This window comes from Phalaenopsis equestris, unplaced genomic scaffold, assembly GCF_001263595.1.
Source record: "Phalaenopsis equestris unplaced genomic scaffold, ASM126359v1 Scaffold000206, whole genome shotgun sequence".
In the NCBI taxonomy this organism is placed as follows: Eukaryota; Viridiplantae; Streptophyta; class Magnoliopsida; order Asparagales; family Orchidaceae; genus Phalaenopsis; species Phalaenopsis equestris.
Genome location: NW_018164648.1, coordinates 665066 through 692036, shown reverse-complemented (window position 1 = coordinate 692036; position 26971 = coordinate 665066). Strand labels below are relative to the sequence as shown.

Below are 26971 nucleotides of genomic sequence, written 5' to 3'. Positions count from 1 at the left end.
CACTTCAACTTGGGATATCATCAGATCCTACAGACTTTCCACCCGGTCCTACAGACTTTCCACCCTTGGTTTTCTTTAAACCATCCTCAACTTTTTTTTACTAATGCGACCGTAAAATGAAACATTTTATTTTTATTAATGCTATTAAAATCACTAAGGTCGATTATATTAAAATCACTAAGGTTGATCATATTTTCGGAAACATCATTAAAAAATTTATCAAAATAACTCACAATTTGTGTTGAATATCTTTTTTTAAGAAAAATACCTTTTGAGTTTCATTTTTAATACTCTTTACTTGAGTTAAATCTTTACCTTTTTTTTCTCTTTGTTTGGCTAGTTTATACAGTTTGGCTAGTTTATACATAGTTTATACATATATTTTTCACCCTCCTTAGTATTTAAGCTATTATAAAGACCATTAAAAGCAGAATTTTTAGCGTCGCAGATTGTTCTTTTAGACTCTATGTGGGCCGTTTGATATTTTTCTCAGTTCTCCATGCTTTTACATTTAAACCAATTTTTATAATATAACTTCTTATATTTTATTTTTTCGTGCACATTATTATTCCACCACAAATTGTTTTTTTAATACAAATTTTTTCTTTTGATTCTCCAAGTACATTTTTTGCTACAAGTTTAATAATGTTTGTTACTTTTTTTCACATAGCATTTGCTTCATCATAAACATCTCAAATTTTGAAATCTCGAATTTTACTCATAAAAATATTTTTTTTGTGTCTTTTAGGTTCCTCCATCTAATTCTACAATGATGAGTCTTAATATTCTTTATTTTATAACTCTTTATCTTAAAATCTAGAACTAATAAACAATGTTGGGTACTTAGATCCTCACTTGGAATGACCTTACAATCTCGACGATCTCTTCTTCTTATAAGAAAATAATCAATTTGTGTTTTATTAGATCAATTCTTATGAGAAATAAGATGCTCATCACTTTTCTTGAATAAAATATTATTAATAACAAACTCATTCGTTAAAGCAAAATCTAAAATAGTTCTACTTTCTTCATTAGTCACTCTAAACCGTAGCCACCATGAATATTTCTGAAATCTTCTACCACTCTACCAGCATGTTCATTTAAATCTCTTCCAATAAAAATTCTTTCGTCAAGAGGTATCATTTGTATTAGTCTTCCAAGTCATTCCAGAATTTATCTTTAGACCCTATATCTAAGCCTATTTAAGGAGCATAAGCACTTATAATATTAAAAATTTAGTATCAATGATAATCTTAAGGGTTATAATTCTATCTACAACTATATTAATTTTTAGAACATTATCTTTCAAAATCTTATCTATAATTATACCAACACCATTTCTAATGCTACTCTTACCAAAATACCAAAGTTTAAAGCCTAAGTTATCAATCTCCTTAGTGTTTTCTCCAACCCATTTAGTTTCTTGAATACATATGATATTAATCTTTTTAGTAATCATAATATTAACTAGTTCCATTAATTTATCATTGAGAGTAACCATATTCCAAGATCCTATCCTAATATTAGTTTCATTAGTTTTATGAACTAACTTCTTTACCCGCATTCATCCATAATGTTGGAACCCTTGTTTATTTGACACTACACCCTGGCGCCGGTGTAGCGGCCCTTGCACACTTTTCACTGTATTCAGGCTATACAGCGCGTCGCTTCTAAGAGACGATCTCGCATTTACACAATGATTAAAAGGATTCATGTCATTATTTTGTCGATAAATTTTACGCTTGCTATCGACTACCTAACACAACGCTCAACTTTTCACATCCTGGTTTGGGACTGGCAATGACAGTGTTTATTATGTGAAAATAAAAATTTTCATAATTTTATGGGATCCCTCAGCCATTTTTGAAAGAAAAATATGGTACATAAATATTGGATCTTGATGGTCTCGTCAAATCTTCTAACTATGTGAAAATAAAATTTTTTATAATTTTATGGGATCCCTCAGCCATTTTCGAAAGAAAAATATGGTACATCAATATTGGATCTTGATGGTCTCGTCAAATCTTCTAATAATTGAACTTGGCTTTTATCATGACATGAAAAACTTAATATTACTATATCTACTATATCTTTGTTCTGAGATTTATCCATGATTCCTCAATATGTTAATGATTAAAATTGATTTGTTTTGCTACATGAATCTTCTTCATGGCCAGCTTTATGACTTTTTTTTTTTGACCTTGTGGTTAGGCTAGGCAAAAATCGTCATATTTGATTGTTGCAGAAGTTGACATCTTGGTGTCATGGTTTGAATCAATTCAATGATGACGATGCCTAATATACTGCTGGATTCAAATTGTCTGTAAATAATATTAGATTTTTATTTAGAAGATCAACAAAACATAGAGAACAAAATCAGAGAAAGAAAAGGGGAATAGAGAGAATCTAGAGTGAGAATTTCTCAGATTGTACTAAAATAACAGAAACAAGGCCTGAGTACGAAAAAAACATCCTTCTCTTAGGCTGTCCTCTTGACCTCCACTTGTAGATTTGGATCAACGTTCAACTCTATAGTAAATGTTATATTTTGAGCTATATGAATAAGAAAATTTACATTGTAAGATTTCTTAGTTACTTGCTGAAAAATACATGAGGCCTGTAGCTTTAATATTTTAAAGTGATGAGTTGCAGAAGCCTTCATTAGTTTTCACCTACTTATTATTAAGTAGACACCAATTGGTTTGTACGAATGCTGACAAGTTGCTTCTGAGATTGAGTTATTAAGCTCTGATAAGCTTTGAGCTTAATATGTTCTGGTGAGTTCATTGTAAAATTGAGATGTTCTTGATGGTCTTGGCCAGTTCATGTCAGTCTCGGTGAGTTCATCATGGTCTTGGCGAGTCCATGATGGTTTTGATGTGTTCACCAGTTCTACATTATGATTTAGCCAAGGCTTCGTGAATCGAACTTACGAAGCTTGAATTGTGTTTTTAAGTTAGTTTGATGTAGTTGTAACTCTCCAATTCTCTTTTATCTTTTGTACTTAGAAAAAAAGAAAAACAGAAAAACAGAATTAATAAAATTTTTTGTTCTATATAAAATAACAATAAATATGTGATATATTTTCATGATGATATTTTGCATTGATTGTGACTTTAATTTGTCTTTTTTGTACACGTTAGCCCTATCATATGCCTATCTCATTTGAGCGTTGCTCAAATTCTTCATCTTCTTCCTCCACTTGGGTCTACAACTTGTTTCTTTCAAAATGATTAGTATCCTAGAGATTAAGATAGATATTCCAAAAGAAGAAATGGTTCATGTCATCTTCAAGGTGGAAAGAAAAGAAAATCGGTGCAAACAATAGAAGAATAAGAAGAATTTCTTTTTGAGAAGAGACTACAGGCTAAGTAAAGTTGAGACTAGTGTGATGACCGAAGCAAAAGTTTTGTTGCTCTAGTTGGATCAGTAACTTCTTTGGGTGAATTCACAAATATCCCACATTTCCATTTTTTTACTCATCCGAATTATCTTGAATAGGGTTGACGTGGTATGAATTATCTTGAATAAGATTGACTTGGTATGAACTATTTCCATGAGATATTTGGATGTACATATCCAACAAATACTGGCACACAAATGTAGCCTAGCAAACGTATTGTAGCTTTACATACAAAACTTAACTAGGCTGACCATCTCCCCAATAGCAAATAGATGGCCAGACTATGGCTTCCTGCTATAAAAAAGTTTGCATTTCATCTTCTTCACCTTTTCATGGTAATGGGAAACAATTGGAGAGAGTGATGGCGTGTACCATCTAGCAATAGTCTATGGCGGTCAGATTCTACCTCCAATCAACAGGAAGCTCCATCCTTAAGCTAGAAAGACCATCTTTCCATCTATCATGAGAATTAGAAGATCTAGTTAAGATGAATTTCCGGTTCACGCAGAAGTTATCTAATACAGTTCGTGCATGAATGTACATGAACATCAAATGTGGATGAACTTCCACCTCTTTCTTCTAGTAAAGTTGAGAATTGGCTCATCAATGAAACTTCAGCATGGATGTGGTGACGATGGATCATAGTTAATTTTCAATGACATGGGCAAGGTGAGGACGTGTGATCATGGCATGGCTATTGAATATGAACGCATTGAGAATCCATTGTTTTGTCATTATGCCAATTGTTGGAAACTGGCTACTGAAGAAATCAAGGAGAGGTTGGGGTTTTAGAATAAGTATTGAAATTTAAAAATATGTTGTCTTTGAAGAGCAACAGTTCTTATCTAAATATGACACATAAAAAAAAACAAAACATAGTTCAAACTAACAACCACGTTCTTATCTAAATATGACACATAAAAAAAAAAAACAAAACATAGTTCAAACTAACAACCACAATAAAAAAAAAAAATTCTAGAAGTTGAAGCTTAGAAACTTGGACTACAAATGATGCGGGAGCACTCCCGCTTTGGAAGCGGGTTGCAAGCCGTGAACTGCGACTCCCCCGAGCACGTGAGATGGACCGAAATGTCATGTTTTCCCTCTTTCATGCTTTCCTCTCTATTATCCTTCATTCCTTTTTAGTCTTTTCTTATATATGTGTTGTATTAGGGTTTGAAACTCAGTTTTGTTTGGTTTTCTGACAGGACAGCCATTGACATCTCGATTTTTCCCTTCCAGGGTTGTATCCATAGGCGAGAAAGTACTCCGGCTGTAACTCGTTCTTAGGTAGTGTGTATGTTCAGTTTTCCTGCTTCCCAAAGCCGTCCCTCCGCTGCCGCCGTCGCCGTGTTTGCTTTAGCCACCCGGAAAACAGCCCCTTTTCTGTTTTCTTACAGCCGCCAACCAGCCAACCACCTCCCACCTTGCTGTCATCTCATCCAGCCACTGCCCACCTTGCTGCCAACCCTTTCCAGCCGCCTTCCCTCCCACCTTGCTGCCATCTCATCCAGCCATTGCCCACCTTGCTGCCAACCCTTTCCAGCCGCCTTCCCTCCCCGACCCTTCCAACACCCTGCCACCACCTACCATCCAAGCCTAGCTTTCCTTCCACCTTCCGGCCACCAACCGCTGCCAGGTGATCCCTTTCAGCCACCTACCTAGTCATCGCCCCTTCAGGAAACCACCGTCATTGTGTCTGTGTCGTGTTGTTGTTGTTATTTTCTATTCCATTTGGTTGTTTGTAAGTTCCTATTTGAATTTCAGCAATAATATTATTATTCCGTTGTTGTTTTGTTTAACTCCTGTATCAACAAATGATTCTGAAATGTTATAATGTTGGTGAATTTGTACTATTATAGGAACATGCTCATTTATGTAATTAATGTAAGATGCTGATAATGGTAATCTATTTGATGAAGGTACGATATTACCAAGTCTTTTTCATTCCATTGATAATGATCTGAGATTGTACCACAATTTCTTTCCATAATATGCTTAATGAGTCTTTCTAAATCGCAAATTTCGTAATTCCAAACAGTTATGGATGAAATGTTTCTAGAATCTTAAAATTTAGGTATATCCTTGAGAATCAATAAGGAAGCCAGTATTCTTCTTTAGGTAGAAAAAGATACTTACAATGTGTTAATATTTGCCACATTTTTAGATATTTAAAAATTTTCCTTTTTGTTTCGTTTGATTCATGGACAATCTTGACTCTTGTAATCCAGCTTTCCATATGAACCAAACTTTTTTGTCCTTTTAACATTTAAGTAGCTTGACAAATTATTAATTTATCTCATGTTTTTAATTACTGTATTTTTTAATTGGGAAATCTTCTGCTATGTTAAATGTTGTTTTTGTAGAAATGTAATTTAAGGTGTTTTATCAAGGTCCTTATTAGTTAATTCTATCTAGTTTTGCTGCTAAGCATTTTCCCAGCAAACAAAAAGTCCTACAAAGTGAATGCAGCTAATACAATTATATTTACTTTGCAGGTATGTTGTTAAATAAAGATTAAATTAGGTTTGATTACATGTTCATCCCATGGCAGTGCACAAAACTTGATCATAAAAAAGTTTTGCTTGCATTTTTTGCATTGCATCTTTTGTTTAGCCAATTGATCAGCCACTGCAGTCTAACCTTCAACTTTTATGGGATCCATTTGTCATATTATTTTTAATCAATTTTATGGTTGCTTTTTACTAGAGGAATTATTGGTGTGCTGGTTTCCAAAACAGTGCATTACAGTCAAAAGATGGGAAAGATATGATTCTTTTAGGAGGTACGAGTGGCTTTCTCTGTCATGTTTTCATTTTGTTTTTAATTATTTGGTAACTGCTTTGTATTCACAGCCTCATAATAATGTGGGAACGTGGAAAACTAATTGCTTAGAGGCTTAAAATTAGGGCTACAAATGAACCGAATTGAGCCGAGCTGAGCTGGTGTTTCTCCTTAAGCTCTTTTGTTCAAAACTTTTTTGAGCTCGGCTCGAGCTTTATTTGAGCCTTTATGATTGCTTTCAAGCTTGGTTTGTTTAGTATCATGGTTGTTTAAAGCTTGAGTTCAACACTTATTGGGATTATTAAGCTTATAGACAAGTAGTTCATTTTTCTTATTTTGGCGAGCTTGCTGAGATTTAAATGAACATTTTGTTTGAAATAATAAATATGCCTTATCGAGTTGAGATTACTTAGTTTAAATTATAAATGTTAGCTTAATAAATTTTTTAAACTTGAGAATTAGTTTAATCTTTTTAAAATACTATTCAAGGTTCCGCATGAGTTACAAGGTCATAAGATGATGCAGCTAGTCTTAGTGCTAAAATGTGTGCTTTAAACTATATAAATGGTGTTATTTTAAATATTTAAATAATGTCGGGCTAAAAAGTTGTTTTATTGGCCTAGTGATTTAGACAGGTGTGAGGAAAAATGGAATGAACTTCCAATTGATATGAAGGAAAAAAAATGATTTTTTTACAACCAAATCCATCTACATTACCATGGAGCTCATTTTTGCATTTGATGGTTAATATAGATTATTATATTATGCCTCACTCAAGTTTTAATCGATTTTCTTACCAGGTTTGTTTACGAGTTTTAAAGGATTCATGATTATAAATGAATGGAGCAATAAGTTTTTTAAGCTTGTACATTTATAAAAAGTTTTGCAGCCTGTTTTATTAATTAATCAAATAATCATGAGCATGCTCTAGTCAAATCGACTCATGAGTAGCTTGTAGAACGCTTGATTCATTTACATCCTTACTCAACGTGATGATGGTGAATATAGTAGAATTTAATATTGATGTTACTCTAACTACGATGTGGTAGTCAAGTTGTGTAATACACCTAATACCAAATAATTGGTAGAAAGCATGCCATGATGATGTTACGCATTAATGCATAATAATTGTTAGAGAAGACATGAGAAGGAATTCAAGGAGGGAGATAGTGGAAGACAGCAATAGAAGTAGAAGAAGAGAGGAGAGGATAGGGAATTTTAACATTTAATATTCATTCCACTCTTCAATAACTTTCATAAACCCAAAGTAACATTTATATGAACTAGAATCTTCAATATTTATTAAAGCTACCTCTAACCAATAAGGTAAGAAATAATATGTTATTACATAATTAAAAAATTATTTAAATATATGTTAAAGCTAAATGGACACGTGACTAAGATGAATTTTGAGTAGAATTTGGAAACCAAGGCTCATTAAATTTTGGTGATATTGCATTATTTTACTTGGGTTGAAAGCTATGTTGCATAGATTAGCAGACGAGGATAAATACACATAGACACGAGACACTTATATTATTGAAAATATGCAGATTAGCAGACGAGGATACATACACGACATAGACACGAGACACTTATATTATTGAAAATATGTGACATTGACATGTGTTAGACATAACATTATAATAAAAAAGATATATATATATATATATATTTGCCAAAATAAAATTTTCATTGATAGGAAGAAAATACAATGATTTTAGTGAGTGGGTGCTAAGATCCCACTCAAAAGGCATACAAGACTCAAAAAAGTAACCAAAAGTACAAATATACCCCCCCCCGGGCCCAAAAAAAAAAAAAAAAAAAAAACTAGACAAATTCTATAAAAAGATAAAAATGGTCCGCGGGCTTCTCGGGAGGAGGCTTCATGTTTGGGACAGAAATCCACCGGAGAGCTTAATCATGATGAGCGGGCTTTCCTCTCTTTGTAGTTGTAGAGAGGGAGAACACCAAACTGTGATGAGGGCTTCCACCCAAAACTAGCAAAGCATCCTCCTTTAAATTCCTGAGTTCTTTTAGTCCTTTTTCTTCTTCCTAGTTTTGTAAACTTGTCAATCATCTTCCGAGGGTTGCCCCAACTTATCACTGAGTTGTTCATCAATGGAATCAGCTTCTACCTGTTGCAAACCTTGAACTTGGCACTCTGCCAAGGTATGAGGGCCCTCAACATCAGCAATAATTGTTTCCATAGCATATGGAGCATTATTTTGCACAAAAATGAGAGTATCCTCGTTTTCAGCAACTTGAGGGGGCTGAGGTAGTGAGGGGTGCTCCTCTGGGGCAAAATCAGTGACAATATCCTCTCTAGTTGCAATTTCCACCATTTCAGCAGGTGGAATGGGTGCTTCTTGAGTAGTTAGGTGAGATACTTGAGGTTGGGGTCTCAAATTAGGATGGAGTTTGAAACATTTTTTAAGTGTGTCCAAACATCTTACAATGGGTGAAAAAATATGATCTTTGTTCCATGACAATTGGTTGCCAGTACCTATCATGTGTAGTGCCAAGCCAAGTTTATTCAATATCAGGTAAAGTGATATCCCTCTCTACAAGGATCCTGATAACAGAAGACCCGGTGAGATTAAAAGTGGGTACATCTAAGTCTCCCAGCATGACCCCAATGGAATAAAAGTGCGATTAAAAGCGGGTACATCTAAGTCTCCCAGCATGACCCCAATGGAATAAAGGATTTGATGGTTGAAAAGATGCAACTTAAGCCGAGGCAACTTATACCACATTGGTACTGTAGGTGGTTCTTGATTAGGATCAAATTCAGGAGACTACTTGAGCAACTTCATAGTTTTTTCCTTCAATGGTGAGGAATTTCCTAGAAAAATTCCTAGCATAGTCTTCGTATGTTGTCAAATGTATCATCAAATGTATCCCATCAAAGACCCATCTTCCATTGTCCTACAAGTTTTGGATCCTCAAAAGCTTTGTGAATAATCTCCATTTTGGAGTGCCCCAACTGAAATTTCCCAATGAGTGTGAATTTTCATTTTTCAACCAGAGTAGAGACTTCGAGGTCTGAAAATGTAAGAGCAACCTTACCTCCCTTCCTATAGGCCCTCTTAATAGACGTACAATCGTCTTTCCCTTCAACAGAATCATGATAGATCTGAGAAAACACCACATGCTCGACAGCCTTCTCAGAGTCTAGACCCTTACAAAGAACCTCAAGAAAAGATTCTTTGCCTAGTTACTGATTCGAGCGAGGAACAATAGCCATCGAAGCAGAAGACAAAAAATGGAGAAAGGATGCCGCAGGGGGAGGCGTTGTCAAATAGAGGAGCTGTTGTGGCGAAGAAGAGGATGAAGGAGCAGACTGCGGGTGTAATCTACGCCGAAGCTGATGAAACGTTGCGTGCGGCTTTTGCGATGACCGAAGTCTTTCACCTGGTCGGACGAGTCGGGATCGAAGGAGAGGAATAAGGCAATGCTATGTGAAGCTGAAGCTTTGTGCATAGGGCAGCGACGAACCTGCTACGACGCTTCCCTTCCCTTTTTCTTCGAGCACGACGAGGCTTCGTGCGACAGCTAGGGTGGCAACGAACCTGCTACGACGCTCCCTATCCCTTCTTCATATCTCTCTTTCTCTCCCTCTCTCCCTCTCTTTATATATATATATATGTATATATATATAGTAAATAAACAAACTGCTATAGTAGTACACGAGAAAATAAGAATTATAATAACATTAATTTAAAAAATAAGATGTCGATAAATAATTGTTTAGCTTATGGCCTACACGAAAACTTTTTAAAAGAAAATTTTAATACAAAAATTGAACAAATTTGCTTACAGTTTATTTTTTTAATTTTAATTCACTAAAAAAAGTGAAATGAATGTTCGATACGGTGTTTCTTTTATTTTTAGTATAATTTAAATCAAACACTTTGGGTCGTGTTCGATACGTGTTGAAGGATGTTGTGCTTTTGTCCGTGTCCGGGCGCCGAACATTTCAAGTCTCTTTAATCAAGGGTGCCCGTCATCTTAGGTTGAAAGAAACTAATCTTTGTAGAGACACGGTGGATATGATGGTGGTAGAACTGGGGCACAAATAGTAGCATTAATAAGAAATTGACTGCATATGAAATGATATGGGATCTTTGGCCTCATATATTGATGTAGTTTTTGAAGCAAATCATTAATTTGAGCGAGAATATCATGACAATATGACTGAGACAATGGGGGCAGTATGAAACCAATATGTATGAGTGAAGAAAGTATTATTGTCGGGAATTGAGGAGCATCATGTGTAACCTTCTTGGTAGTTAGTATAGAGTTTAAGCTCCATATGTTATGATTTATTGTTTAAGCTCTTATGCGACAGTATAATTGTGGAAATAATGAAAGCTCAAATTCAAGGTGTAATGGGGCGGGCAAAAGTATATAAAGCTGTGAAATAACATGTATGTCCATTTGTAAATGCTGGGGAGTAACAAAAGTAGAAGAGTTTGTAGAATCCGATGCATCTTTGATTTCTTGGATACTCTCATGTACAAGCACTTGACATGCCCAACCTTATTCTTAGACACATAGTCAAACTGATGATATACCATATTATCATACAAGGAGGTGGGGGTAATTGGATTGGTAAAGTGGAGATTTGAGTAGCTGGATTGTGAATTAATTTGAGCATTTTTATTCTGTTGCGGCAACAATCTAATGTGGCATTGGATATTTTAGCATGAGGCTTAAGTTGATTAGAGGTCTAGTGATATTTAGAAGAAGATATATCAAAGTGATTCGGCTTTTGATTTATAACATACCAGAGATAAAAGTGGGCATGGACATAATGATGTTGTTGGTCATGATTTTGATATTGTTGACTACGATATGTAAGATTGTGATATGATATAGCAATATCATGATTTCGAGGATGACAGGATAATGGTATTATCAATGAAATCTATGATACGAACCCTATAATGGTCTTCTTGATGTTTTATGGAATACGAGTCTCAAGTATCTTGATAAGAATGAATGGTACCTCTTAATGTTCATCAGAAGGATTATGATCGGGAGTATGTAATGCATGCTTAGGATATCCGTGTTTATCATTATAATGATGGCATGGCTGTCACAATGGTTTGCTGGGGTGAAGTGAAGAGTGATTAATGATTTTGTTCAAAATTGTGGATAACAAGTTGCTTGAAAAGATGATCCGGTGATGAATATGTAGTAGAACATGCAACTAAGTGGCGATGCATAGTAAGCTGATGTATGAAGTGATGCAAACAACAAAGGGTCCTGCATGCGAACGTGACTACCCAAACTTGTAATTTGTGGAATGCGACACACATAGGGACACACATGATGCACAAACAATTGCACAAACAATGGAAATAAGTGTGAAATTGACACAATTGAAGGAATTTAGGCACATGGTTGGGCATGCATAGGCATGCGTATGTGTATGATGCAAAATGCGACTTGGATAGTTGCAAGTTATAAGGAATAACATTATAGTGTTGGACTAAACTGGAAAGCACATAATATTAATTTGATTGCGAGGGGTGTGCGTGGTTCGAGTAAAATGTCATAAGGATTAAGTTGTGATCTTGGTTTGCGCAAGGTGTTTGCAGTTATAGGTGTGGATTGTGATTGTGTTGGAGAAGTTGTGAGGTTGCAGTTTGCACAAGGTGTTTGCAATTATAGGTGAGGATTGTGATTGTGTTGGAATAATGTGAGGTTGTCGGTGAGATTGAATTCGAGATTTGGTACATGTGATACACAAGAGGGAGTGTGAGTTGGATGGAGTCGCAATAGTGTTGATGAAGCTAAGATTTTAATCTAATATCAAATTGATAGTGCTGCATTCAAGAAACTGAATGGTTTAGAGAATATGCTAAGAATATTGATAGCTTAGGTTTCAAACTTTGATATTAAGATATAAGTCGTATTAGAAATGATGCATGTGTATAGCTGATAAGAGTTTGGAAGATAGTGTTGTATAAATTAATTGAATTTGAGATAGAATTATAACTCTAAAGATTGTTATTGATATTAACATTCTTAATGTTATAAGTAATTATGTTCCTCACATATGTTTGAATAAATGCTAAAAAAAATTTGGGAATGACCTAGAAATATTACTAACCTTTTGAAGAAATATTTTTTATTGGAGAAGATTTAAATTGACATGTTGGTAGAGTGGTAAAAGATTTTAGAAGTATTTTTTAATGACCTAGAAATATTACTAACCTTTTGAAGAAAGATTTTTTATTGGAGAAGATTTAAATGGACATGCTGGTAGAGTGGTAAAAGATTTTAGAAGTATTTTTTATGACTATGATTTTAGTGTGACTAATGGTGAAGATAGAGCTATATGGAATTTTATTTTAGTTTATGATTTTTGTTATTGTTGATACTTTATTTAAGAAAAGAGATAAATGTGTTATCCCTTATAATAATGAATTTAATAAAACATAAATTATTATTTTCTTATAAGAAAAATAGATCTTCCTGATTGTAAAGATTGTAAGGTCATTTTAAGCAAAAATTTAAGTACTTAACATCGATTATTAGTTTTGAATTTTAAGATCAAGGGTTGAAAGATGAAAGATATAATGAAATATTATCATATAATTAGATATGATGCACTTAAAAGATACATAAAATTATTTTTATGAGTGAACTTCAAAATTTTAATATTTGGAATGTTCATGAATATGCTAATACTACGTGGGATAAAATAATTACTATTAAGCAAGTTGTAAAAACTATGTTTGGAGATTCAAAAGAAAAAAAAAACTCTTATGAATAAAAATAGTTGATGGTGGAATAATAATGCGTAAGAAAAGATAAAAAAATAAGAAATTGTATTATAAAATTGGTTTATATATAAAAGCTTGGAGAATTAGAAAAATATAAGGGGCCCGTAGAGTATTTAAGAGAATAATTTGTGATATTAAGAATTTTGTTTTTAGTTTTTTTTTATAATAAATTAAATACTAAAAATGATGACAGATTTATGTATAAACTAGCCAAACAAAGTAATAAAAAATAAATATTTAGTTTAAGTAAAGTGATTAATGATGAAAATAAAACAAGTTTTTCTTAGATGATAATATTCAACATAAGTGGGTAAGATATTTTGATAAATTTTTCAATTAAGATTATGAAAATATGATTGATTTTAGTGATTTTAAGATAGTAAATTATAACAAAATTTTTTGTTTCTACAATCACATTAGTAGAACGTAAGTTGACAAGGGTTTAAAGAAAAAGATGTGTGAAAAATAGTAGGGCCTGATAATATTTCAATAGAAGCGTGGAAATGTTTAGGAGATCTGAGAATTTCTTGGCTCACTAAGTTTTTTAATATTATTTTAAAAATTAAAAAGTTGTTTGTTGAGTGGAGAAATGATCTATTGGTTAGTATTTTAAAGAATAAAGGTGATGCACAAGAGTGCAAATTATAGAAAAATATGTTTATGTGTCATACATTAAAATTATAGGAAAGATTAATTGAACATAGGTTATGTTGTGATACAAAAATTTTTCAAAATTAGTTTCGATTCATGCTCGACAAGTCTATCATGGAAGCTATATATTTATTCAGTAGTTTGATGAAGAAGCACAGAAAGAGTAAGGAGGATCTATATATGATTTTTGTTGATTTTGAAAAAGCTTATTATAAGATTTCAAGAGAATTAATTTGGAGAATTTTAGAAAAAAATTGTATCGATATTGCTTATATTCAAATTATTAAATATTTGTATACTAGAGTTGTTACTTGTTTTTGAACAAAGGATGATTGACTAAGTATTTTTCCATTTCATTTGGATTACGTCAGGGATCGATTTTAAGCCCATATTATTTCGCTTTAGTTATGGATGTTTTTATTGGACAGTTGTAGGAGGATGTACCTTGGTTTGTGCTTTTTACTGTTGATCCTTCTTGTGGATAAGATTAGTGTGAGTTTAGGAAAAATTTGAATTATGAAAGTCAACTTTAGAGTCTAAATGCTTTTGTTTGAGTAGATCTAAAACTGAATACATGTAATGTAATTTTAGCATTAGTAGATCTAGTGGAGGGACAATCTGTGATGAAGTCATTAAAAGGAGTGAACTTCTTAGATATCTAGTTCTATTTTTCAAAAGTGACGGTACTATTGATTGGGATGCTATTAGTAGAATTGAAGTTGGATTGTTGAAGTGGAGGAATGCATCTAGCCTATTGTGTGATAGAAAAGTACCGCTTAGAGTTAAAGGATAATTTTATAAAATGGTGGTGAGACCTGCAATGCGTTATGGTGCAGAATGTTATGGTGCGGGATGTTGGCCTGTAAAAGAGAAGCATAAAATGAGGTCAAGTGTTGTTAAGGTGAGAATGCTCAAGTGGATGAGTTGCTTTATATCTCAGAGACAAAATGTGAATCAAATATATCCATAAAACAGCTTGGAGCAGTTGTTTCCGAGTGGTAGCAACAAGCGGGAATGACGGTGGCATTGGCTAGGATTGCGTGGAACTGCAAGACAACCAAAGGAGGCCAGTCCTAGCGCACGAGGGCTGGACAACAAGGAACTGTAGGGAGAACAACAATGGCCGCAGTTCGAGGGTGGATGCAGCAATGGAGGGCAGCTGGGAGTGATGTGGGGAGGATGTGGTAGGGGATAAGGAAGATAATCACAATTTCAGGTGAGAGATAAGTTGTAGCATCATCCAATGAAGGGAGAAAAACGGACACCGGTGGTTGTCCTAAACAAAACACATAAAAAACTAAACCTAAACCATCAGGAATACAAATATATAATAAGATGATATCTAGGTGTGATCCAAGAGGTCCGATAGACTTCTCGGATGGGAGAAAATCTGAACTGACCGCATGCGGGGCGCAATCCCTATTCCTCGACCCGCATCACGCAGGAGACGCTTTCGCGTCAGAAAAGGAGTGGATATATATACTAGGGAGGAGCTCAATATTTTATAGTAATTCCATATTACAATGATTTCATATTTCTCGAAGACACCATCCTTTGTATAAGTATGGCCTTTAGTACTTACTAAAAGGACTTCAAACCTTTTAAGTAAAAAAATGAAATAACCTTCTTACAAAACTTCAGGTTTAGCATCTGTGACAAAACAAATGACGTGGCAAAATTTGATTTGTACAAGAATAAAAAAATTGACATTTATTCAACCAGGTTGATTTGTCAGAATGACGTTTTCGCCAAATCTATACTTTGTAGTTGTAATTATTTGAATGGCCATTATCTAATATCATACAAACAACAATGAAAGGAGTTGATAATCCAATGTATAATCAAATGATTATGGTTGGCTTTGTTCCTCAAAATACTAGAGCAAGTATATAAAGAAACAAATTACATTTGAATGTCATTTTGTTTAATGTTGCACTATTGTAGGCCTGATAGGTTGTCTCGGGATCTTAGGTACTTTACTAGGTTTTGTGATTTGTTTGAGGGATAGCCTTGTAAATTGTTTTCACGGAGAAGTTCTATTATTTTAAGGAGTAATTGCATGTGTGCAATCAAAATCTTTCTATGTATATATTTCACATCATAAATTTCATATTTGCATGGGTAACGTCCATATTTTCTCCGTTTTAAGTTGACATGATTAGGTTAATCTTTATCGTAGATTTGCGGTGAATGTCTAACTCTTTGTAATCTTAACAAATTATTTTTTTAAAAGTTAAAACTAATCATTAGTTGTGGTTTGATAATATGTATGACCGATGAATGCTTGATGGTTGGAGGAGATCTAGAGGCGGTTTGGTTAGCAGCTAATTGTTCCATTGCCTATATCATGGTGATTCAATGGGTGAACAATTGGCTTGTGGACCCAGCTGGTGGTTCGATGTTGGTTTGAAGCAACATGGGGTTGGAATGGGAAGATGGCTAGGGTTTGGAATGGGAATGTATGGGAACAACATGGGTTTGGAATGGGAAGATGGCTAGGGTTTGGAATGGGAAGATGGCTAGGGTTAATAAACTACGTACAAAAATTTTAACGGAATAAAACTTGAGTGGCTTTTTTGAAAGATGATTTTTAACTAGGTACTACTTTCGTAATGTTTACAAGATTAGTAGTATATGATTAAAAGAATTGTGTGAGACATGTAAATGAGAAAGATGTGAGTGAGCAATATAAATATGTATAGTTTTTACTTTCTTTGCTTAATTGAGACTAGGATTATACACATTTATAGACATTGGTATCGATGGGTAGAACTAAATAAGGAAAGGTAAACATATAAATATTTGCAAAGCATCTTGTTTAAAATAAAAGGGAAAAAAACAAGTCAATAAAAGTTTTTGTTGCCTTATGCAGGTACCTTATGCTTTTGATGGTTAAGATCATTATACACTGCTAAGATCTTGATGTGATAGGTTTCTTACCTCATCTCATCTATGTATTGTGTTAGGTAGGCTTTGTGAAATTCTTAAGGCTATTACCTCTCTCTCTCTCTCCATCTCTCTCTCCTGCTCTAGAGAGAGAGTTTCCATTATCTTTCATTCAGTATAAATTTTGAATGAGTAAGATTTCAAGCAGCTTAAAGGAAAAATCAATGATGGAAAAAGTAAATACTTGTTTTTTTTAGCTACTTCGAATTTTAAAAACATCTGCATGACCAATACAAATATAGAGCAGCTTAATATCGATCTTTGGTACAACCCTACTATGATAAAAACTCTTTGGTTCACAGCTATTTCCAATTGATAGGAATGTAAAAGTTTATTCATAAAAAATGTAGAATGTGAGCGTCCGTACAATAATGTTTTGAGTTCCATGTTTTTGTTTCTCTGCTTTGGTTTACATCAGCTATGATGGCGTAAGCATGCTCATCATATTCATACTATTAAGAAACTGTAGATTGAGTCGAGCACTGAGGACGGCTATTGATTCTGCCATGTGTTATGTAGTTGGTGTTTGGTTTGTTGCTTTTTTGCTGTTTTGTATTGGGAGTTCTTTAGATCTTTTTCTCCTTGTTTTTGCCAAGCCAGTTTTGAAGAGTTACTGTTACAATTCCCATTGAGTCAGTGAGTTGACTCCATTACCGAATTTGAATCCTTGTTGCTAGTGATTTGCTATTGCTTCCATTTAAACTTGTGCAGAACATGTTTTAATTCTTTTGCTGCTCTCGGTTTGAATCCTGTGCATAACATGGTTTGCCATTGCTGTCACATAACTCCTGGTCTGGCTTTCCTTCTATACCTAAAACTCTACCGTAACTGAGATTTAATTCTGTGCCAGATGAAACCGGATTTATAGTTAGATTAATTAGATTTTTGGAATTATGAGAATATTTTAGTTGGGTTATGTTTTTCATTATAAATTGGTTTCTAAAAATGTAATGATCAGTTTATGCATAATACAATTCCAGGTTTCTTCAAAACTTACTTTTGTATTTTTAAATGTGATTTCCTTGAACGCTTTTTTTTCTTACATCTACGTACTTTGTTATTGGTTTTTGTTTTCTTGGTTAAGATTTTGTTAAGACTGCAATACACTGGTTTTGTTTTTGCAATGTATATCTTGATTACTGCATGAAATCTTGGTTGTTCTTATATTCCTCTTGAATTTCTGATTTTTGCAATTTTTGGAATATTATTTGACCAGCACACATTTTCTGATTTTTCATCAAATGTGGCCAAGTTTTGCCATGCGTTGGTGGCTTGTGAATTTTGATTTTGACTTGTTTTGTAGTGCATCTTATCCTAAGTTTGCATTAGAAAATCCTAGACTCTAATACATCCTTTATCAATAATGCTAGCAGTACAAAGTATGATGAATTCAACATTATTTTGACATAGAAATTTCCATTCTCTCTGCAAACCAATTCAATCCTTGTGGTAATGGACGATGCCTTTTTGAATTATACTTGTCCCATCAAAATCATGTAAACATTCAGAGGTATTTTCAATTTCTGTACATATTCTTGCATCTTTCTATTTATTTTCGTAGGTCTTAATGTTCATGATATTTTAAAATTATATTTTGCCCCGTTTGTATCTTTTAGTGTTTGATATAGAAGTTGGTTATATCTTTCATGATCAGACACGTTTGTTTTTATTTCTAAGTTTGCATTTATTTTTTTTTGCAGATATGGTCTTGGCAAACAAGTTAGTTGTTTACGATCTTGAGAATCAAGTTGTTGGTTGGACCGAGTATGACTGTAAGAATCATGGAAGCCACATTAGATTGAATGTTTTTATTTGTATTCTTGAAAAAAAAAAATCAAATTTAAGAAGAATGATAGCCGCATCTTCTTTTCTAATAATCTCTCTGTTGTAGACCTTAATTACAAATTTGCCTTTGCTCCTCTTGATTTCTCTCTGCTGGGCATTTAACACTCCACAAGTTCTGTCTTCTATGCATATTTGCCCTGTTCTGTTGCTTTGCATAAACAAATACCTATTTGCTTCTGATGTGGTGTTCTACATGGATAAATACTTGGGGCATTCACATATATAGCACTCAACTCTTATGTATTTACATATGTCACACCTAACCTTCATATTTACACACACAACACTCAAATCCTTAATATCACATAAAAAATAGCGCTATTACCATCTTTTGAAAGTGAAATAAGATTTAAAACAACAAAATGCTATGTAAATTTGAAAGTTTAGGTGTGAGATAAGTAAATACACAAGATATGTGTGCTACGCAATGCATGTAAATTTTCATAAATACTTTTGTTATGTATGTTTGTCGGTCATTGGTTCCATTCAAAATTGTAACTGTTTGTTCTGTTATTGAAGTTGTGTACTGTTTTGGAATATAATCATTTTTAAGAAGACTGATTCCCTAAACCCTAAACCCTAAACCCTAAACCCTAAAAACCCTTAATTCAATTCCTTCGGATACCTTTCTGATTACTTTCTAGGAACCGAGTTTCCTGCTGTCTGAGTCAGAATTCTGTATTTTTCTCTTCATTTATTAGTGGAAGGAATAAACCCTTATGTGGAGAAGCCACTTTACTCACGAGATTACTACCACATTGCATTGTAAACCTATATCCTTCCCTTGTATAGCTGAACTCTCATCCAGAAAATATAATTCTTTTTCTACAGTTCTGCTTATGGGAAATAAAATTATGCAGGTCATGTTATTTTTATTTGTTTAGGGTTTAGCTTAACATTATAAGAATTAATAATTTCTTAGTATTCATTGATAAATATCTGATGAAAATCATTCACAATTTGATCTACTAACTTCATCTCATCTTCACTTATTACAGGCTCATCCAGCATCAAGATTCAAGACGACGTAACAACAGCATTGTACGCCGTCGATGCTCACAATTTATCCTCCGCCACCCTACTGGAGATCAGAGGATTCATCGCATTCCTAATGGCAACTTTCATGATAATTAATCTAGTACTTTGAACCAGCAGAGAGAAATGACCAATAACAGCATTTGTTTATTGTTTTCTGATATAAAGCAATTTGTATGCTCATTCTTGAGGCCCAGCTCAGAAGAAATTGTTGCTCAGTTGTGCAGATTTTCCACAAGGGCCCTGTTCATTTATTATAATACGCCAATTATTCTTTTGATGGTGGATTTCTGAAGAAGAGATGCAGTTTTATTTCTTCTTCCTTGTGAGGGAGCTCTGAAGGTAAGTGATTCGGTAATAGGCGATAGTTTATTATTTATATTTATAATGGTATGTACTCATTCATTTATGTGGTTTCAATTGTGCTATCTATATTGGCTAAAGCCCAATGTAAACATTTATAGTCTAAATTCGATTTTCTAATTCATCTTTATTTTTGTTATTTGTGTTCTGAAAGTTAGCTAGTATCTGTACTGGATTATGCCCCTTGGATTTGAAGTGCCGTGCCTAATATTTGTAACAAAAAAGATGTTTAACATCTGATGGATTCTGCGAGATTTGTGTGCCTATGAATTTTGTTCTTTGGGATTTGTAGAGTCTAATGTGTTTTATTCACCGAAAACTTTAACCTAAACATTAACGTAGAAAACATATTTGTTGATTTTTTGATGAGTATTATGACTTTTAGGGAAATCTATATACATACCCCACAGTTCTTATGCATTTAAATATCTAACACCTAATGTTAGATGTTTACTAACACCTAAAGTCAGTGTTCACTAACACCTTAGTATTAAAAGCCTAAGCATGAAAATGTATTTCACTTTTAGAAAGTTAATGATAGTAGTATTTTTGATGTGATATGTAAATATGAAAATTTAGGTGTTGGATATGTAAATATATAACAATTTTGTTGTATGTACATAAATGCTTATTTTTATTGCCTCACCGTAATTTTTCTTGCACCGCAAAACATGCAATGAAAGATGGTAATTGGTATTCATGATCATTGGAGATAAAAAATACATTATTTTGGGCCGTCATCAATAAAATATTACGATTGGAGTCTCACTGTAGGGGCAGTTTACGTGCACATCACATCATATCTGAAGCCCCGTTTGGTGCAGCTTACTTAGTGCATTTGCGTTTTGAAAATGCCGCCGAGGCATTTGTTTAGTGCATAATAAATGTGGTCGTGAGCTTGAACTTGAGGCCCGCGTTCTTACCCCTGCTTATTACCCGCATGCCCTTCATTCTTCGTTGGACCCCTGTTCTGCCCTAGGTTACTTCTCGCTTGCCTCTCTCCGTCGAATGCTCCTATCTTGTGATTAGCGGTGACTTTCACCACTTTCTCCTCCTTCCGACCTCTAGTTACTACTGTGCTCTGTAAGTAATTTTCGATGAAATGTCTTTCTATATGTAATTTGTTGAAATTTTTCGATGGAATTGTATTTTGTATGCGGTTTTTCGATTAGTTTCTTTATGTGATTTTTTTATTTTTGGATGTAATTTGGAGAATGGGTGAAAGTGTGTGCTTGATTTGCTGATAGCAAGGTTTCATATACTCATTTGCATAGGGCGTTCATTCGTAGATAACAAGTTTTCGGGTGCTCTGTATATCATTGCCTCTAATGAAAATTATTGGATGAGATTTCATCAAATCCTAAGATATTTGTGGGACAATTTTAAAATTGGATGTAAAAGTGTGCTTGGTTTGTTCATAGTATTCTTTCGGGTTGCCTTTTTGCATTTGCATCTATTCAATGCTACACTGTTTTTTCTTTTATAATTCAACTATAAATTGAAAAATGGATGAAAGAGGATGCTTCATTTGTAGATGGTAATGTTTCGAGTGGCCTGTATGTAATTGCATTGAATTGATAAATAAGGGGAGACCTCATTAAGATGTGGGCTGTGGGTTATGGTTGGGTGCCGTGTGTTGTGGCTGTGAGTGTGTGTGTGGTGGTTGTGGGTGTGTGTGTTGTGTGGGGTTGTGGTTGGGTGTTGTGTTGTGGTTGTGGGTGGGTGTGTGGTTGTGTGTGATGTGGGTTGTGGGTATGTGTATGGTGGTTGTTGGTTGGGTATGAGTATGGTGTGTGTTGTGTTGGGTTGTGATTGGGTGCTTTGTATGCTGTGGTTGTGGGTGTGTGTATGGTGGTTTTGGGTGTGTGGAGTGGGTATTAATTTGCCTCAAACGAAATATGGGTTGGGGTTGTGGTTGTGGTTCATTGAGGTGACATGTATGTAATTGCTTCAAATGAAATATGGGAAGGAGTTGTGGTTCATTGTGGTTGTGGTTGTGGGCATTCTAAAGATTTTTAGTTGTGGTTCTGGGCATTCTAAAGATTTTTAGCCCAAAATGGCCTCTTTATAATTTCATCTTGTTCAGAGCATTTGTAATAATTTTTCATTTTAATCCTCTTGAGGGTCTTTTTGAGTAGCTCTTTTGGTGGTTGTGGGTGTTGGGTGGTGAATGTGGGTGTTGGGTGGTGGTTGTGCTAGGGAGTGTTGTTGGATGTGCTAGGGGTTGGGTGGTGGATGTGCTGGGGTGGGTGGTGGTTGTGCTAAGGGTGGGGTGGTGGATGTGTTGGCGGTTGGGTGGTGGTTGTGTTGGGGTGGGTGGTGGCTCTGCTGGGGGTGAGCTGGTGGTTGTGCTAGGGAGTGTTGTTGGATGTGCTGGGGGTTGCGTGGTGGTTGTACTAAGGGTGGGGTGGTGGATGTGCTGGGGGTTGGGTGGTGGTTGTGTTAGGGTGGGTGGTGGCTCTGCTGGGGGTGAGCTGGTGGATGTGTTGGGGTTGATGGATGTGCTAGGGGTTGGGTGGTAGTTGTGTTGGGGTGGGGGGGTGGTTGTGGATGTACTGGGGTTGGGTGGTGGCTAAGGTCTATTCTCTGGTTGATTTAAAATATTAATGTTTTTTCTTTTCTTTGTTAGTAACACAATGGTTAAGACTAAAGAAGTCGGTTCATCAACTATGTTGGATAGGGAAGTCACACTCATATTTTGTGATTTGTGTCTTAAAGATGTTGAGTTAGGAAATAAACCCACCCTCTATTTTAACAACGAAGGGTGGCAAATTATTATAAAGAAGTTTAATGAAATGAGAGGGAGTGCGATAGGTTGCAATTTAAGAGCAAGTGAGATCAGTTGAAAAACTAAAAATTATGCAAGAAACTAAAACGGGGATCCACGGGCTTGGGTTAGGATCCAATCAAACGAACTATTTATGCTTCGAAGGAATGGTGTACTCAGAAATTTGAGGTAATTTCCTATCCATTGAAAACTTGTTTTTCCTTACTTTATCCTACTAAGCTGTTTGAAGTGATAAACTTACACGTATGTTGCAGGTAGTGTCAGCCGCCAAGCAATTCAAATTTAGTGGTATTGTACCTGACCTAGAGGCAAAGTTGGACCATATGTTTAGTGGGGTTGTTGCAATGAGCACACATATGTTCACCCCAAGTGAGCATTGGCTTGCAACCATACAAGTGGACTTGGAGACCGAAGGTAAGTGGGTCCGCTGAAGGCCCCAACCTAAACCAAAAGGAGCTAAAGTCTACATGCCGTTAAAAGCGTCTTAGGGTGGAGAAAAAGAAAAAAAAGGTGTTGCTTTCGTCAAAAGCCAAGTAGTAAAATTGGTGGATGTGTGCACAATTCAGGCTGATACTTTAAATGATACCTCCATAGACGACTTTCTCTGAGTTCTGGAGACATCCTGAAGTTTATCGGGATAAGTTGTATTTGAACTCCTTAAAGTTGTCGGAGGACCCGACTCGCATACAAATATTTATCAAGATGCCCAATGACTGTCAGGTCGACTATTTACGTTTATTTATGGACAATTGATTTTCTGGAGTTATTTTTTAGTGGCTTTATTTTTTTTTTTTTCGTTTGTTTCATGGGATATTTGGTTTGGATATTTTTCTTTATAGCACGAACAATATATATGTTGTTCCGTATTTATTTCTTCTCATTATACTCTGTTATCAGATTTTAGATGTTCTTTTAACGTTGTCTTATTCACACATATTACCTGAACAAAGTGCTTTTTAGCATGGACTCACAACGAGAGAGTCTGAAAAGAAATATTGTGATGACAGTAGTTTTGCTGTATGAATACTACAACTCATACTCTGATCGAACTCCCTGCATGACATTCACTTATATTTGTGATAAATGGGTTGGAGAGTTACTATAAGGACACCCTATAAGATTCAGTGACATGTTCTGTATGATAATGTCTATATTTATGGATCTGCTTGATGAACTACATAGTCATAATGGACTTCAAGGCTCTTCAATGATGACAATAAGAGAAGTGCTAGCAATAACCCTCTACATTTTATTACAGAATAAATCTATGAGATGAGTCATAAAACGATTCCAACACTCATCTGAAACAATCATTAAATATTTTTAAGTTGCGTTGAATGCTCTAGCCAGTCTTTCAGCACAAATTATCAAATCAACTGAAATCTCCCATAGAGATTTCAGATGACCCGTTGTATATGTCATATTTTCAAGTAAATCTATTTATCCATTACTTCCACATCTCAAATGAATACAATAATTTACCTACCCTTGTTAAATTCTTTAGAATTGTATTAGAGCGATCGATGAAACACGCGTGAATGTTTGTACTTCGAATAATGAAAAGATTGCATTCATTGGGGGATGTGAATCACCCACACAATGTCATGTCAATATGTGACTCCAACATGTGTTTCACTTTTGTTACAGCTGGTTGGGAGGGCGGTGCACAAGACAGTTGCATATTTAAAGTTGCCAGAAGAATTAAGAAATACAACTTTGCTCATCCACCTACATATTTGCTTGCGTCTCAAGTAGTCAGATATTGTTTTCACTACAGTACTAACCATTTTATCTATGTCAAATAAATATTATTTGTTCAATATTTAATATCTGTTACAAAGAGGGTATATCAAACATTTTTTAGATACCAAATATCACATTTTTGACTTCAATAGAGCTAGCCAAGTCACTGGGGTAGGAAAAATATGTTCAACAAGAGATACTCATTCTTAAGCGGTGTCATTGAAATGATATTTGAAGTGTGGAAGAAGAAATGAGTCATACTTCATAATATGCTTACATATTTGTTTCCCTAATTAGTGCATATTGTGATCACCATGATGACTCTGCACTACTACATTATGCGACATCCATCACACAACAACATTGACTTTAACAGGGCTTGTGAAGATCAATCACATGTCATTGTTGAAGCATATGAATATCATCTTGGACAATCTTTATCACATGTCGAAATTCATTTGCCTAAGATTGCACCGAGAATAGTGAAGGTGTAAGCGAGATGATAGAGTTGAAAAACGAATCGCAAATGATATAGTTGAAGGTCATATTGAGGGAATATATGTTTTTGTCGCTACTTAAGTTGTAATGTGTTGTGAAAATATTTACTGTTTGTTGTATCAGTACTTTTATACAACTAATATATATTTTGAATCTCAATTTTTTTTACAAATTTTATACATGCATTCCTTCCCACTTTGATGGCCGAAGAGATAACCGTGAATATAATATGTAATATTAATTTTTATTGCATGTTTTTTTTTTGTTTCGGAGGTCTATAATAAGACATTCGACCTTAAGAATTCTTCTGGATTACCTATATGTCGCTATTGGTTTTGCTGCATGTGAAATTCCAATGAAGACAACTGAGTTCCTCTCATTTTTCAATGTTATGGTTTTTAAGGTTCTTTTGGATGGACTTATTCGGTGATATGCATATGTGACATACACGAGCTCGGTATTAAAAGATAACAAAAAACCCTTTTTTTATAATGTATGTTGTCTTCTTGTAGTGACAGATTCTTTAGTTTATATATTGTATTCTCTGAGACATCACAACTGCATAAAACTTTAAGTAATTACTTCTATTATTCATTTTCAATAATGTTGCATCTAAAGGTACGTGTTTTGTCATTTTAAGCCTTCAGGAAAAATGAGCTCGAGGAATTCCAGTACCTCCAGAGCATTGTACTGCTACTGCGGACTAAAATGTTTTTTGCTTACTTCGCGACAGCCACATAGCTACGAAAGACAGTTTTACAGCTGTCTGAGGAGAAGAGCAGAATGTTGTGACTTTTTTAGGTGGGTGGATGGGTTGGAGGATTCTGCCGCAGATAGTGATCGGGCAACGAGAGTTTCCTTGAAAGACGCATTATCTCGTGACATAAACCAAGTGCATTTTAAAATAATATTACAATATTATTAATTGTTATTCTAACTGTTTTTTTTATTTTAATTTTCGTGTTATTCACTATTTAGTGAGTTGTCTTTTCTTATTTTGTAATGCTCGAATTAGATATTTACTTTCAAGTATGTAATGTGCTAGTATGAACAACTATGTTATAAACAACACTATAGTACAGAGGTAGAAAAATCATTTGTTCAGAAACAGCTGCAGCACAACTATTTCAAAACTAAAAAAACAAACAAACATACAGTCAGTTTATCTGCAACAGTTTCATGCCACAACTACAATGCAACGAATTTTAAATAAGCTACAGCTGCCCCAAACAGACCCTAAATCTAACCGTCTATTGGAAGGTTCTATTTATATGGAAGTTATTCAAATTTGTTATTTGCTTAGATCTCCTTTTTTGATCTGTCGTGCCTCTCCAAATTTGGATCTCGCCTCTGGCTGTTTCACGGCTATTAAAGACCATCACTCCCTTCATTCGATATGCGAGTAAGATCTGAGCGACTGCAACTGAAGAAGGAAATTTTCGGGCGGCTGCACTCAAGAAACAAAGACATTTTCGATGGAAACCAAGGCATCGATGTCCGACAGGAGACAAGTCCGGACGAAGCAATTGTGGGTGGTGGCAAGCGAGCAAGAGGTAGGTGCTGCGGGCGGTTTCAAATCTTAGGAAGAGGAGAGTTAAAAAGTTGAACAGAATTCTTGTAACCATGATTGAGAAATTGTGTAATTCTTTAAGCAATAAAATCTTCTGTATTAGAGCTGTGATTTATGTTTGAGGGAAAACGATGGTTGGAAACGAAGTGAAAGTATCGGGGATCGAGAACTTTGATGACACAAATTTTGGTTACTAGATGATGCAGATAGATGACTATCTCTATGGGAAGAAACTCTATCTTTCGTTATTGAGAATGCGATCAGAAAACATGGATGAGGTTGAATGGAATCTGTTGGATCGACAAATTCTGGTGGTTATTCAATTAACCTCATCGAGATCTGTTGCATACAATATCATCAAGGAAAAAACAAATGTGGATCTCATGACGACTTTGTCAGGTATGAATGAAAAGCCATCAACGAATAACAAGATACACTTGCTGAAAAAATTATTCAATTTAAAGATGACGGATGGTATGTCTGTTGCACAATATTTAAATGATTTTAATACTATCAATATGCCTTTTGCACAATATTTAAATGATTTT

General features: G+C 34.6%; 1 protein-coding gene across 4 annotated transcripts in view; it reads left to right on the top strand.

Moving 5' to 3' along the window:
• The window catches only part of LOC110023039 (aspartic proteinase-like protein 2), a 74920-nt gene extending 51574 nt beyond the window's left edge, over nucleotides 1-23346 (top strand). Inside the window, exons 8-11 of one of the 4 annotated variants that reach the window (XR_002293838.1) lie at nucleotides 6113-6188; nucleotides 18282-18353; nucleotides 19425-19803; nucleotides 22867-23346. Coding sequence is in view for 2 of the 4 variants with exons in the window: in XM_020722250.1 (XP_020577909.1) it covers nucleotides 6113-6188; nucleotides 18282-18353; nucleotides 19425-19573 (297 nt within the window). In the remaining 2 variants the exon portion in view is untranslated. Of the gene's footprint in view, nucleotides 1-5821; nucleotides 5902-6112; nucleotides 6189-18281; nucleotides 18354-19424; nucleotides 20079-22866 lie in introns of those variants that run through there. The other 3 variants (XM_020722250.1, XR_002293839.1, XM_020722251.1) reach the window with 3 other exon arrangements.
• Nucleotides 23347-26971: the final 3625 nt, after the last annotated feature.